Raw genomic sequence first — 14,794 nt, 5'->3', positions numbered from 1 at the left:
GGAGCAGAATCTTTCTTGAGCAGCAGCCTCATGTGGTTTGTGTGCATAGCAAAGCTCGAGGCAGTGGCTTCAACAGCTCCCTTTACTTCTTGCCCTTTTCTTTTCTCTCTGATTTATTTGTTTGTTTGTTTGTTCATTCGTTCATTCATTCATTCATTCATTCATTTATTTTGAGACGGGGTTTTAGGTAGCCCAGGCTGGCCTCAAACTCACAAGGTAGCTGAGAATGACCTTGAACTCCTAAACCCCCTGCTCTACCTGGCAAGTGCTGGGATGATGGCGAATATCCCTATGCCTGGTTCCCTTCCTGGATTTTTTTTTTTTTATGGGAAGAACTATGTTTTGAGGTATAAATAGTCTTGTATCTAGGCACAGAGTAACAGTTACTGGTCTACTGTGCTTTGTGGTTTTCATGAGAAGCAGTGTGTGTGAGGAGGGTGCCCAGGACTGAGAATCAGTGAGACCTGGCAGTGATAACTCAGGATCCCGTGTCCAGTGAGTACATTGCATGGGACATGCCTCTTGGTACCAGCAAGCGATTGTGGAAGGACTTTCAGAAGACTGCGACCCAAATAACTAAGCATCAAGGGTGAGTGAGTCAGCGTTTGCGTTGGATTGCCACACTAAACTGGACTATCAGTGCTCTCTAATGGGTCAGGATTGCTCACAAGGTGGAGGTCCAGCAAGGGAAACTGCAGAAGCTTCTGAAAGGTGAGTGATCAAAACAGAAGCAAGAGATGGAGAATGCCAACCCTTAGCTGTTTACCAGCACAGGCCAGCATCTGGGGAAGGCCACAGAGCATAGCCTCGAGCAACAGGAGGTGACAGGGCCTGTACAGACCTTTGACTCATAAGGCCACAGCCGGGTCCACATGATGACCAGGGGTCACTCTGAGGGGCGTGGGTAGTAGTGGCACACCCAGGGAGACAGAGAACAGCAGTCGGAATGAAATGTGTTTGTTTCTATTGAGGCTCTGATGAGCATTTCAGGGATGTAGTGCCAACTTAATGAGGTGATCATCTCAAATAAACCTACTCTCGTGGCTTACCTTTGAGCCGTAGCTAATATTTCCCAGGTAATTATCTCTGACACATTGGTGGGTCAAAAATGACCTACAGAGCTAGATGTCTTGGAGCATACCTACAGCCCCAGCACTGGTGATACTGAGCCAGAGGCCCAGCCTAGATACATGACATACAACGAGTTCACCAGCCTTGATACATAGTGTGTAATGAGTTCACCAGCCTGGATACATAGTGTGTAATGAGTTCACCAGCCTGGATACATAGTGTAAAATGAGTTCACCTGCCTGGATACATAGTGTGTAATGAGTTCACCAGCCTGGATACATAGTGTAAAATGAGTTCACCTGCCTGGATACATAGTGTCTAATGAGTTCACCAGCCTGGATACATAGTGTAAAATGAGTTCACCTGCCTGGCTACAATAGTGTGTAATGACTTCACCAGCCTGGATACATAGTGTCTAATGAGTTCACCTGCCTGGATACATAGTGTATATTGAATTCACCTGACTGGCTACAATAGTGTATAATGAGTTCACCAGCCTGGATACACAGTGTGTAATGAGTTCACTAGCCTGGCTACAATGTATACAATGATTTCACCAGCCTGGATGCATAGTGTGTAATGTGTTCAGGGTAGCATGGACAATGGAGCAGACCCTGTCTCAAAGGAAAACAAGTCACCCCACCCCCACCCTATTCATACTACCCACTAGACTTCATTTAAGACTCTGGTCTTCTGTTTCAAAGCTCTGTTCACTTGGTATGACAACCAAACCACACACTTCCTAAACAGAGCCTGAAGCATCTGGCCAAGACGAAGCCTCCCTGGCACTCGGCGCATGCTCCGGGCTCACCTGTACTGCTGTAGAAGGCTAGTTTTGTAGTGGTGTGGAATTCTTGAATGAGGAACTGGGAGAGGGAGATCCTCTCATCTGTCTTTAAGGAGTCGTTGCCTTTTTTCCAGTACAGCATGAGGTCATCTTCTGTGTAGGCATCTGGGAAGATGAGAGCCAGTGTCAGGCACAGGGTGACAGTCAGACCAAGCCCGCCTGTGGGCTGTGTGACACTGTGTCCTAAGCCACACAGACTACTTGGCTTGTGGTAAGATAATAAACTGCAATCTAAACAATACAGACAGACAACTCTAGTTTGTCCCAGTTTCTCAAAAGTTATCAGAGCAAGGCTTCTAAGTTCAAGGGCTCATGGTTTCTATAAAAAGCCTCACCCCACAATCCAGCTGCAGTAGCTAGGTTAAACCAAATGATAGTGTTGCTTGTAGGGCAGAGATAGTTCAATACTGGCAAGATTTCCTATGGCTCAGCTTTATAGATGAGGACCCAATCAGCTCCTTCTTCTTTTGTACAGGGTAATGATTCACCACTTGAGGGCCAGAGTGTGACTCACTCTCAGGCAGCCTGAGTGAAGGGTGGGCTTTTCCTCAGGTCGATTGTGCCCACTTCCTCAAAGTAAGGTGGGAATGACTGTGGTCACCACCCTCTCAGAGGCTGCCACGTGCCCAGCACACCCCCTTCTGGAGAGACCACTGTGTCCAACTGCCTGAGCACATGTGCTGCTGGACGTAACTGAGGTGAAACCTCTTGGAGCTGCAGATAGCATCTGCCTATGTATGATCTGTTCTTCCGAGGGCTCACTAAGCCTTGGCTGTGTGATAGGAGACCTCACGTGTCAATGGCTCAGCTCTGATACCCACAGATATCAAACCAGATGCTAGCCTGTAAAGGTGTTTTCTAGAGGTGACTAGCATTTCAACCGGTAGGCTTTGGGTAAAGGAGATCAGCCCAGGTCACCTGGGAGAGCCTGATGCCAGGAGGTGAAAGGCAGGAAAAGCAGAGTAGAGGTCCTGGGAGAGCTGTCACCTGCTCCCCAGAGAGGTGGTTAGAAGTGCTGGTGCCAGGCTGCACCTACTCACAGCTTTCAATTTCCAGGGAGCAGGTCTGCGTGTCCAGGGGGAACCTGCTGAAGTCCATGTTGCACATCGCCGTCACTGTGACTCTAGAAACAAAATGACACATGGCTTCAGCACCTGCTGAAGACAGATGTGAAATGATAGGCAAACAGAAAAGACCCCGATTCCTTTCTCCAGTCCCTAAGCAGCATGTTGACATCAGGAAAGACCCTTAGGCATGACACGCTCTTCGGAGTCCTCTCAAGGATTTATGTTTAACATTAGGATCTGTGCAAGGAGTATCTCTGCTAACACCAGCACATTCCAAGGATCTGGAGATGCAATGTCAGCATAACAGTGTAAAAGACACACATACACACTTTTCATTTAAATGATTGTTGAAAGAATGAGTATTCCCAAAATAGAAGTATCCAAATATTTCCCTCACCAATAACTACTCAGAGCTCGCTGCTTCTTAATGACATTAGTACACTGTTAGCTGTGCTCCTGATGTTGGTGGCACTTACTTGTGTCTAGTAGGACTTTGCAGAGCAGTGGAATTCACATCTGACACTGGTAAGTGGTGAAGAATCTGAAACTAGATAGCTTTGGACCTAGGGGAAACCTTACTATTATTATTCTGCTAAAGGGACATTTTCAATAAAATGACTCCTGATGACATTCTGCCATACCCATAGGTCAGCGCCTCATTCAGTCCTCACCTGAGAAGCCTGCAATAGACAGCAGTTAACAAAGAGTCCCATAAACAACATTCAGAGAATGAGAGACTTTGGAGCACTTAGCCCTAAAAGGAATGTCTTTATCAACACCCCCTCCTCACAAGGCTCAGGTATCTATGCAGAAGATGTTATAAGATGCAGAGTGGTGGATGACCCCAAAGAAACGATTTTCTAGACATAACAGAATTGATTCACAGAGACCGTGACAGCACACACAGACCTCTGTAAGTTCAAACCAGACCAAATCCCAGCACTGAGAGAGGGAAGAATGCCCCACCACTAGCCAAGGAGCTATTTGCAATCGATTGCTGCTAGGAAAGGGAAAATCGGTGTTCTCTGACGGAGTGTCCCTGAGTACATCGACCACACTTCAGGGCACGCCCCTTACCCAGGAGAACTTGGTCAACACGAAATGGAATCTACATATTTTTGTGCACTTTTTGTTTCGTTTAGGTAGTTTCTGTCTTAGTGGATTTTGTTTTGATTTTTATAGTTTTGTTTTGTTTGTTTTGTTTTTAGAGAGAGAAAGAACATGAAGTTAGATGGGTAGGGAGGTGGAGAGCTGGGGAGCTGAGAGAAGCTGGGGCAGAGAAAGAATAGGATTAAAATATATTGTATGGGAAAAATAAAAGCAAGTAAACAAAGAGAAAAAGCATCTAATGTATGTGTTTAAAATGGCATGGATGAACAGCACAGACCCTGAGCACAACTATTAATAAATGGGATCTCTCGAAACTGAGAAGCTTTTGCAGGGCAAAAGACACAGTCAATAAGACAAAAAGACAGCCAACAGAATGGGAAAAGATCTTCACCAACCCCACATCTGACAGAGGATTGATCTCCACAGTATATAAAGAACTCAAGAAACTAGACATCAAAATACTGAACAATCCAATTAAAAATGGGCTAAAGAGCTAAACAGAGAATTCACAAAACAAGAAACACAAATGGCTGAAAGACATTTAAAGAAATGCTCAACATCCTTAATCATCAGAGAAATGCAAATCAAAACGACTCTGAGACACCACCTTACACCTGTCAGAAAGGCTACGATCAAAAACACCAATGACAACCAATGTTGGAGAGGATGTGGAGCAAAGGGAACACTCCTCCACTGTTGGTGGGAATGTAAACTTGTACAACCACTGTGGAAATCAGTATGGTGGTTTCTCAGAAAATTAGGAATCGAACTACCTCAAGACCCAGCCATCCCACTCTTGGGCATATACCCAAGGAATGCTGATTCATACCATAAAGATACATGCTCAGCTATGTTCATAGCAGCACTATTTGTAATAGCCAGAACCTGGAAACAACCTAGATGCCCGTCAACAGAAGAATGGATGAAAAAATGTAGTACATATACACAATGGAGTACTACTCAGCAGAGAAAAACAATGAAAGCATGAAATTTGCAGGCAAATGGATGGAACTAGAAAAAAATCATCCTGAGTGAGGTAACCCAAACCCAGAAAGACAGTCATGGTATGTACTCACTCATAAGTGGATTCTAGATATAAAATAAAGAACAATCAGACCACAACCCATAGAACCATGGAGGCTATACATATAGCATGGAGGTCTCTAGGACGACTGTGGCTTATAATAAATTTCGGTTTTACTCAATTATTGAAAAAAATATTATTTTAAAAATGCAACTGCATTTTTTTGTTTTCTAGAAAACATAAGTTAAAAATCTTAGTCACATTATACATGCTTTGTAACTTAAATGTGAGTGGTTTTTTTGTTTTGTTTTGTTTTGTTTTACGAAGTTGATAGTATAAATGTTGGGGATGACTGGGGAAGGTCATAATGACTTATTTCATAGAAATTCCAGTCTGTCACTACATAGACAAAATGCCAATTGACTACCTAATTAGAAGATACAATATTTTTATTAAGCTTTTAATGTTACTTTATATCAACCCATTTTAATGATGTCAGAAAATCATGAGTAGAGAAAGTTAGACAACAAAGAACTTAAGTAATTTAAAACAAATGGCGTGGATGTTCAGGAGTTGTTCATCCAGTGTTTGAGAGCGGTACCCAAGTCAGGAAGTAGAGTATGTACATCTTGAGCAACAGAGTAAAGTCCTACACAATTCTTCCTTATCTCACTTCTTACTTATTAACATTAATAAAAGCACTGAAGGCTGGAGAGATAGCTCAGTGGTTAAGAGCATTGGCTGCTCTTCCAGAGGTCCTGAGTTCAATTCCCAGCAACTACATGGTGGCTCACAACCATCTGTAGGGAGATCAGATGCCCTATTCAGGTGTGCTGGTGTACATGCAGACAGAGCACTCATATACATAAATAATTTTTTTAAGCATTGATCTACACTCATTTGTCAGCTAAACAAGCAGACTCTTGCTGTGTTTACTGTGGTCTCACTTTACAGAACTTTTGTTGGTGGCAGAATTATGAAAACTGGTAAATGGTTTCACATAAAAATAGTAGAAAATGGTGTTATTTAAAAGTACATGGAAGTTATAGGTAAGGAGTGCCATGTGTTTTATTTCACTGGTAGACCAGATGCTTCCATCTTAGTTCTCTTTCCCATTGCTGTGACAAAAGACCTCAACAGGGGCCGCTTAGGGCAGAAGGGGGTCACTTGTCTCACAGTCCCAGGTTATCTCTGAGGATGCCCTACAGGAGATGTACTTCCAAACAAGGAGATGAAAATCCTGTACCTGCACTGCTTAGATCCAAGTCAGGACAGGACCGGGGATCATAACAGATATCCCTGGGACATTGGGACAGGAATTCAACTTTGACGTTAATTAGTACATAGGTTTGTCTTTGCCGTTCTTCAACACGTGAGCCCAGATCAAAGTATGTCAACCGGAAACACACCATCCACATGGTATGTGGGAGCTAATTCCAGACAGTGACCACTTCCTTCTGTGGGAGGCTGAACGTGGTCCTCCCTGACCACCAGATTCTGTATCTGTTTTGTACAAAGGCCTTTGTAGGGGGCAGGGGCTACTGGCAGTTAGCACTCCCAAGTCTGAGCCCCTGAGGATCTCTCTCTCTCTGTCTCTCTGTCTCTGTCTCTGTCTCTCTCTGTATCTCTGTGTGTGTCTCTGTGTCTCTGTCTGTCTGTCTGTCTGTCTGTCTGTCTCTCTCTCTCTCTCTCTCTCTCTCTCTCCTTCCCTCCCTCCCCTTCCTTCTTTTCTATTTTTCTTCTTTGGGCAGTGCTGGTGGGACCCAAAGCAAGCATTCTGTCACCGAACTGCACACCCCCGGTCCTAGGTTTTATTCTTGACATGTAAACGTGATGCTCAGAATGACACTGTCATCAGGTAGTCCAGAGTCCCATGGTGTTTCAGGATGAACACTATGTTGGCCAGGCAAGGCAAAAGAATCTATTTAAACCTGAGTTCTAAAACAATACCCCAAACATGGGACTCAGAGAGAGGAAGACATGTGTCTGAGCCTCTGAAAACATGTTTATTTATTTATTTCCCTGACTCTTACTAGGAAAATAAATGTGTTTTTTTAAATTAGGCACACTTTCAGGCTGGAGAGATGGCTCAGCAGTTAAAAACACTGGCTACTCTTGCAGAGGATCTGAATTTGATACCCAGCACCCACATGGCAGCTCACAAAGTTCATAACTCCAGGCCTAGAGGATCTGGCACCCTCTTATGGTCTTCACAGGCACATATGTGGTATCTAAGCACACATACAACCAAAACTCCCATACGCATGATACAACATAAAAAATTTAATTCATTAAACACTTAAAAATGAAAATATTCAGGCAAGGCCTAAGCTCTCAGTCCCAGCCTGCCTCGGTCCCCACCTGAGGCTGTACAGCACTTTCCCATCGGGCTGTACCCGCAGCATGACATTGTCTGTCGTGGTGTCGTGGATAAAGGAGCGCTTGGAGTGCACAAAGAACATGTCGGGAACCCAGATCTTCTTTACGAGCCGGCCATCAAATGTCATGCTGAGATTGTTGGTGCTCGGGAAAGACAGCCGCTCATCCTTCCAGTAATGCCTCAGATAGAGCGTCATGGTGAAATCCTGCAGGTGGGAGACAGCGGAAACACAGACACCCACCCACTCGGGAGCCATCACCAGCGGGGATGCACCTGAAGCCAGTGGGCTGAGCATCGCCACTGGAGAAGGCAGAGAGGAACCCAACAAGGGACCTAGGACAGACTGCCCCTGAACTCCACCCACCCAGGACCTCCACCGTCTCCATGACAACTGCCCCGCTGACAGCAGCGACCCAAGCTGGGAGTGCCAGCAGCGTTAGAGCAGTGAGCACCTCAGCTGTCTAGAAAGCAGTCCAGCTGCCAGGCCCTGAGCCGGGCTAGCCTGGGCTGTGTTCTTCGCTGCCTCCTGGAGAACACTGTTGGAGGAGTGCTGAGGAGTGGCTTGCTTGTGAACACTGTGCTGTTTGCTCGCTTCCCTGGCTCACTCTCTCATTCTGCCCTAGCATTGTCTGGGAGTAGTCCCCGAGGACACACTGGACTAGAGTACTTCTTTCCAGCCTGCTTCTTGGAGGCGCCAGGCCAAGGCAGACTTTTAAAAAGTCCCCTAACTTGTAGAATGCTTCCCACCCCCAACCCATGCTACCTTTAAATTTTTTGAGATAGGGTTTCACTGTGTAGCCCAGGCTGGTATGGAGCTTCCTTTACAGAAGACCAGGCTGGACTAAAACCCAAGGTGACCCTCCTCCACCTCTTGGGTGTTGACTTGAGGACATGTACCACCATGCCTAGCTGGCAACATTTTGTTTTGTTTTGTTTTTTGTTGTTTTTTTGAGATGGGTTTTCTCCGTGTAGCCTTGGTGCCTGTCCTGGATCTTGCTCTATAGACCAGGCTGGCCTTGAACTCACAGAGATCCTCCTGGCTCTGCCTCCCGAGTACTAGGACTAAAGTAAAGGCATGCACCATCACTGCCTGGCTCTGGCAACATTTTTTAAAAATTGGAACCCACTGAAAAGTAAAAAGGAATAGTCCCACTGTTCAGGTTTCTAGAGCAAGACATAGATTCTGTGGAAATGCAGAGGGCCTGTGTCTCACAAGGCATCCATGCTGGAGGATAAAGATCAAGTTTGTCTCCTGGCCCTATCTTATACCAACTGGGAACTCTGGACAAATGACATGATGTCTGTGAGTCATCTGCAAAGTGACTGCGACAGTTCCCATCTGCCAAGGAGTTAGGAGTTGGGGGGAACCGATGGTGTAGAGTTTCTGCCCAGACAGGTCCACATGAGCCCCCACTGCCCAGAGCCCTGGTCAGAGAAGCACTCACCATGTCGACCTCGGAGATGCTGTCCAGGCTCTCCACCTGCACGTCCACACCCACGGGAATGGCCGGGCCTGGGAGGACATGACAGGAGCGTGTGTTCGCTTTCTTTTTTCCCTCTCTTCCTTCTTACAACTCCTCTCCCTCCCTCCTTCTATTTTTCTTCTTCTTCCTCCTTCTCCTCCTCCTCTTCCTCCTCCTTCTTCTTTTTCTGACATACAGAGCCTTGCTATGTAGCCCAGGCTGATCTCAAACTCTCAATCCTCCTGCCTTAGCTTCCAACGAGCTAGGATTATAGGACTATTCTATCACATCCTGCTGAAAGTCTTTCTCTTTGCTTGAACTTCTACTGTGGATGAGGTGTGCAAACGTGTGTCAGTCATACCAGAGTCCAACATTGGAAGGTTTGGTCATACCTGCCTACAGTCAATTAAGAGCTAAAAGAACGGGTTCGTGGTTGGTCCCTTGAAATCCCCCCCCCCACACACACATACACACTCCAAAAAGTAATAAAAATGCTTTGTCCTTTGTGGAATAATGAGAGTAGATTATTTTATTTATATGTACAAGTGTTCTTGCCTGTTGGTATGCCTAGAGTCCATGGAAGCCAGAAGAGGGCATCAGATCCCCTAGGACTAGACTCAGAGACCATGAGCTTCCCTGTGGCTCTAGGAATCAAACCTGGGTCCTTTACAAAAGTAGCCAGTGTTCTTAACCACTGAGCCATCTTTCTAGGCCCCAAATGATGAAGCTAGTACAGATCATCCCTTTCTGGTTCCACATGTTCATTTGAAGCTGTGTTAAAGCCCTGGCTGAGTCAGGGTGTGGTCTAAGGAACATCAGCACGCTCCCTAGCACGAGAGTACCTACTGAATTTTCTCTATTTGTACCCCCTTTGACCTTGGAAGCCTTTGGCTCTCACTTAGCTACGAGAACCACATTTCTTGGTAATGGTACCAGGACTGGTCATAGTCACATCATTTGTCCTACCCACAGATCTGTATCTTTATTACATGGTGAAGAAGTTTCCAGCGAAGATATGCTATGCCAAAATGGTCTTAAATCAAAACATTACATATTTGTTGTTATTTCCAGGACATTAAAACTTAGTCTTGACAGAGGATAAGAGCTTGCTTGCTCTTATGTGGGTTAGGTATAGGGTGTGGTCCAGTTACCATGACACAAAGAGGTGGGATTGGATCCAATAACTTACCTATGACAAAGAGAATAAAGACTTTTCTAGAACTTGGGGGACTGGTTTGTTGGGGGGCACGTTAAGGTGGAGGTAAACATGTCTAGAAAAAATGAAAGGCATGAAATTGATTTCTAGGGCCTGGAGGGAGGGCTCAGTCAGCAAGAACTTCTGATCTCGCCTGCATGAAGACCTGAGTTTGATCCCGGAACCCATGTAGAAATAAATACTAGATATGATGTTATGTACTGCAGTTCTGGGGAGGCAGAGGCAGAATGATTTCTGGGGCCCACTGGCTAGCCAGTCTAGCCTAGTTTGTGAGCTCCAGGACAATGAGAGAGTGCCTTAGAGGAGATAGACAGCCTTCCTGTGGATGTCACAGGAGGTGTCCCCTGGTCTCTGCACCCATCCACACCCACACCTACATACATATGTTTGCATACACATGAACACACATCCACACCCACACCTACATACATATGTTTGCATGCACATGAACACACATACACACAGGCATAAAATATATTTTTCTCAGGGAAGAAACCAAACTGGGTCAGTGAGATGGTTCAGCAGGTGCAGCTGCCCACTGCCAAACCTGAAGACCCTGAGTTGGATTCCCAGAACCCACATGATGGAAAGAGCCAACGTCCACAAGTTGTCCTCTGACCTCCACACATTTTGTGATGTGCACGCCGCACCATCCCCAAAATAAATAAATGTTAAACAGAGAGACAGAGACAGAGACAGAGAGAGAGAGACAGAGAGAGAGACCCCTTTGACGGAGGGCTGAAGCCTGGCAGCCGTTGTTAAACCGCAGATCCCTGCTCCGCAGTGAACCCATTCTTTCCCGAGCTACTTTCACTTCATTAAACCCTGCAGACAGGACTCTGATGTGTAAGTGGCACTCATCTGCCAACTCCCAGTGAGAAGCAAGCCAGCTCAAGGTTATTGCATGAGATTTCAGAGCATCCTCAGGAGGCAGCCCTGGCTGCATCTGCCCTGCCTTCCTGTGGCAGCCTCGGTCTCACTGACCTTCAGTGAGCCTTCTTACAAGCACCGCCCTGGGACAGCTGGCTGGCCCTGCCTGGCTACACAATAGCAGGTACTCTGGCAATGCCCAGCAGAGAAGGGCCATGAAGGACAGACACTCAGAAGGTACTCAGCCCACCATGCTCAGCTAAGGCAGATAGGATAAGCAGACCTGGGTGCAGACAAAGAACCCCAGAAAAGGAGAGGAGCCCCACCCTTGAGCATACATCTCATACCTCCGAAGCCAGGCCTCATGCTGAAATCATGGTCATCTATCCTCAGCAGCTGCTCTGACTTGGTGAGAGGTGACTTGGTGATGTCAGAGCTTCGTCTCAGAATTGGGCTGCCACAGAAGGAAAAGCAGGTTGATCAAATAAATGTGCTAACCAAGGCTGGGCAGAGCCATAGCCATCCATGTTCTTCCTGCTCTTGGCAGGTTTCCTAGGGTGTGCTTGCTCTCCTGAGAGGCACTCAGCCTCCCCTCTTCCTTTTTCTAATTTTCTGGATAAAAAAAAAAAAAACCGACCTGGAAGTTCCAAGATTGCGGTCCCCAGCCACATAGGGGCTTCTCAAATAGCAATGCCAGACACTGCCTCGGATATCCTGATTATCATCTGGGAACTGGTATTTTTTAATTTTTTTTTTTTTTTTTTGGTTTTTCGAGACAGGGTTTCTCTGTGTAGCTTTGCGCCTTTCCTGGAACTCACTTGGTAGTCCAGGCTGGCCTCGAACTCACAGAGATCCGCCTGGCTCTGCCTCCCGAGTGCTGGGATTAAAGGCGTGCGCCACCACCGCCCGGCGGTATTTTTTAATTTAAGGGGCTGAAAACTGGTATTTTTTAAAGTTTCCCAAGGCTGGGGGTGTAGCTCAGTGGTGGGATGCTGGCCAGCATGGACACAGCCCTGGGTTCCATCACTGGAACCGAAGGGGAAAAGAACTCAGTGATTTAACATATAACCAAAGCTGACACCTGCCGGAGCTGGTCTGAATGGTAAGCCAGACTCCTTCAAAATGCCTGAGACATTGCGGGAAGGCTGACTGGAGGAGAAGCAATTGTGTATGGCTGAGCCTCGCACCCTTGACTTTCTGTGGCCATTCTGTGGAGGGTGAACACCCTCACATGGTGTTTCCAGGGAAAATGCTTCTGAATTGCTTGTAGGGACACTTTTACCTGTTTTTATCTTTTTATCTGTTTATTCCTAAATGTGTGATGTGTTTTCAGTGTTTGACAATATCTCTCTGTCTCTCTAATGCAGGTAGGGGCTGGGGAATGGCTCAGCAGTAAAGAGCACTGGCTGTTCTTCCAAAGGACCTGGCTTCTATTCCCAGCACCCACGTGAGCCCAGGGATTCTGACGCCCTCTTCTGGCCTCCATAGGCACTGCATGCACATAGAATTCAGGCAAAACATCCATACACATAAAATATTTTTTTAAAAATTAAACATGCAGTTAACTCTACTGACCTACCCCTCATCCACAGAAACTTGTATTATTGCTTCCTTGTCTAGACAGAGTTTGTTACAGAAATATGTAAGTACTTATTTTCTCTCCTTATACAGTTAATGTTATATGAATGCTTCTTTATCTTGCTTCTCCCTCAGTTAATAATGTGCCTTGTATTTTCCCACATGGGAGTCCCCCGTACCCCTTATCCCACTGCATCCTGCCTCCTCTGACCAGTCTTCCCACAGCAGACACGTGACTTGCTCTGGGTCCCCTGTCCTTACAGTAAGTGACACTTGAAACTCTTCATTACCCAACGGCATAATCCTAGGGGTCCTCATAACTAACTAACCACCTTCCCAGCTCCAGATGCTGATGCCAGTCATGTCCTCTCTGAGAGTCCTGCCCCCAGTACAGACCCTCCCACACTTGATCGGGGGCTCATTAGAACCTAGATCCCCGAACCTCACGGGCCCTTGTGGGTCTGGCGCAGGGGTCTGGACTGAGGATGTTGAAAGACAGGAGGGGACACTTGAGAGCCCCGCTCAGGTGCATTACCTTCCCCATGGCTGGCTCAGGTGTGGTATCCTCCCCCTGACGACTGCCTTCCAGGGGCTTGCTCTGTTCAGCTCTCCGCCCTTACTAACTTCTTCCCTGAAAGAACCGCTAGTGTTCAGGAGAAGACATGAAGCTGAGGTCCGGGAGCCAGGGCCCTATCCTCCCTTCAGAACCTGGCTGATTTAGACTGCTAAGCAACCAGCTGGTTCCCTGAAAGCCATTTTCCTGATCGGAAGAAGGCTTTGAGTGGATCGTGTGGCGTGCAGGTTGAGTGGGACATGTGGGGAGGTAGCACACTTGCTGAGCAGAGGAAGGAGCTAGGCAGGGATGGGAAAGCCAGCTTCTTCCTGGTCCTCCTGGGGTGGGGCTGAAAATCGCTGGAGTCCTGGTGCTCGCTGTTTATCACGGGCCATACCTGCCTTGCTTGTGGGCATCGTCGTGTGCTCCTCGTCTCTGTCTCTGAGGTCTGCTATAGGAACAGAAAACAAAAGATGCTCCAGAGACTGTCCAGTGACTTAGATCGACAAAGCACCGCGGCCTCTGTGCACGCTTCAAATTTAGCCGGAATGAAATGGGGGTGGGGAGGGAAGACGGCTCAACGCATTAATCTGGTCTGATGAGCGTTTTCCAAGTACTCACAGGAACAGGGAACGAGGATTAATTATTTAGAAGGCCTGATTTACAGAGATCTGACTTAAGCACAACCCCACTGCATGCATGTGCACACACACACTTACATACACATTCATGCCCACTCACACAGTAATATACACACTCATACACACATACACATACTCACACACACATTTACACTCACACACATTCATGCACTCACACACTTATATACTCACTCATATATGCACATGTTTATATACACACTCTTGTGCACACTCACACACTCAAACACACACACATTCATGCACATTCTCATGCATGCACACACATGCACTCAGACACACCCATACACACATACACATATGCGTGCATGTACACACACTCATACATGCACTCACATCCACCCAGGCTTGAAATTGAGCCTGAAGAGTTGCACATTCTGACTTGGATCCACTATGAAACTGGCAAACAATGCTGCCAGTTACTCGTGCCCTCCTGGTTATACTTGCCTGGTTATACTTGCCTGGGATTTGGGCAAGTGGGTACAACAGGGAGTGAAGGAGGGACTGAGGCTGGAGCATGTATTGCTCACTTGTTCCTTCCTCAGAGCTGACGCCAGCTATGCCCTGGGCCTCTGCCTAGGGCAGACATGACATCCTGTTCTTCCTCATTCTAGAGGACATCAGCATGCCTGCTTTCCTGCCCTGAGACCTGCCCGCATCTCTGTGGGGAGTGCTTGTTTTTGATTGGTTAAGCCCTCTGAGTGTAATGCTATTTCCCGAGAGGACTCCACTGGCGACAGGGACAGGGATTATGTCATCCATAGCACAGTGAAGCAGGGCAGGCGAGAGCTTGGCAGGAGAGGGCTGGGAATCGGGGAAGGTAGCTGGGAGGAGAGATCATCAAGGACAGAGTCCTGTGCATGTCCAGCACAGGGCAGCGCTGGCTGCAGTGGACACTCAGCACAGGTAGCTGAATGAGAACGGAATAAGTTCCCCGTACATGGAACAGAGCACGT

The 14,794-nt window shown here is 46.8% G+C and overlaps 1 protein-coding gene across 1 annotated transcript in view; it reads right to left on the bottom strand.

Moving 5' to 3' along the window:
- The window catches only part of Gabrr1 (gamma-aminobutyric acid type A receptor subunit rho1), a 28,969-nt gene that overhangs the window by 4,333 nt on the left and 9,842 nt on the right, over positions 1 to 14,794 (bottom strand). The window contains exons 2-7 of the mRNA XM_028872758.2: positions 13,577 to 13,630; positions 11,396 to 11,502; positions 8,945 to 9,012; positions 7,481 to 7,704; positions 2,959 to 3,041; positions 1,883 to 2,023 (exon numbers count right to left, since the gene is read on the bottom strand). Of these exons, the coding sequence (XP_028728591.1) occupies positions 1,883 to 2,023; positions 2,959 to 3,041; positions 7,481 to 7,704; positions 8,945 to 9,012; positions 11,396 to 11,502; positions 13,577 to 13,630 (677 nt within the window). The remainder of the gene's footprint in view (positions 1 to 1,882; positions 2,024 to 2,958; positions 3,042 to 7,480; positions 7,705 to 8,944; positions 9,013 to 11,395; positions 11,503 to 13,576; positions 13,631 to 14,794) is intronic.

Source organism: Peromyscus leucopus, chromosome 2 (assembly GCF_004664715.2).
Source record: "Peromyscus leucopus breed LL Stock chromosome 2, UCI_PerLeu_2.1, whole genome shotgun sequence".
NCBI lineage: Eukaryota > Metazoa > Chordata > Mammalia > Rodentia > Cricetidae > Peromyscus > Peromyscus leucopus.
This window is presented reverse-complemented; position numbering and strand designations above follow the sequence as displayed.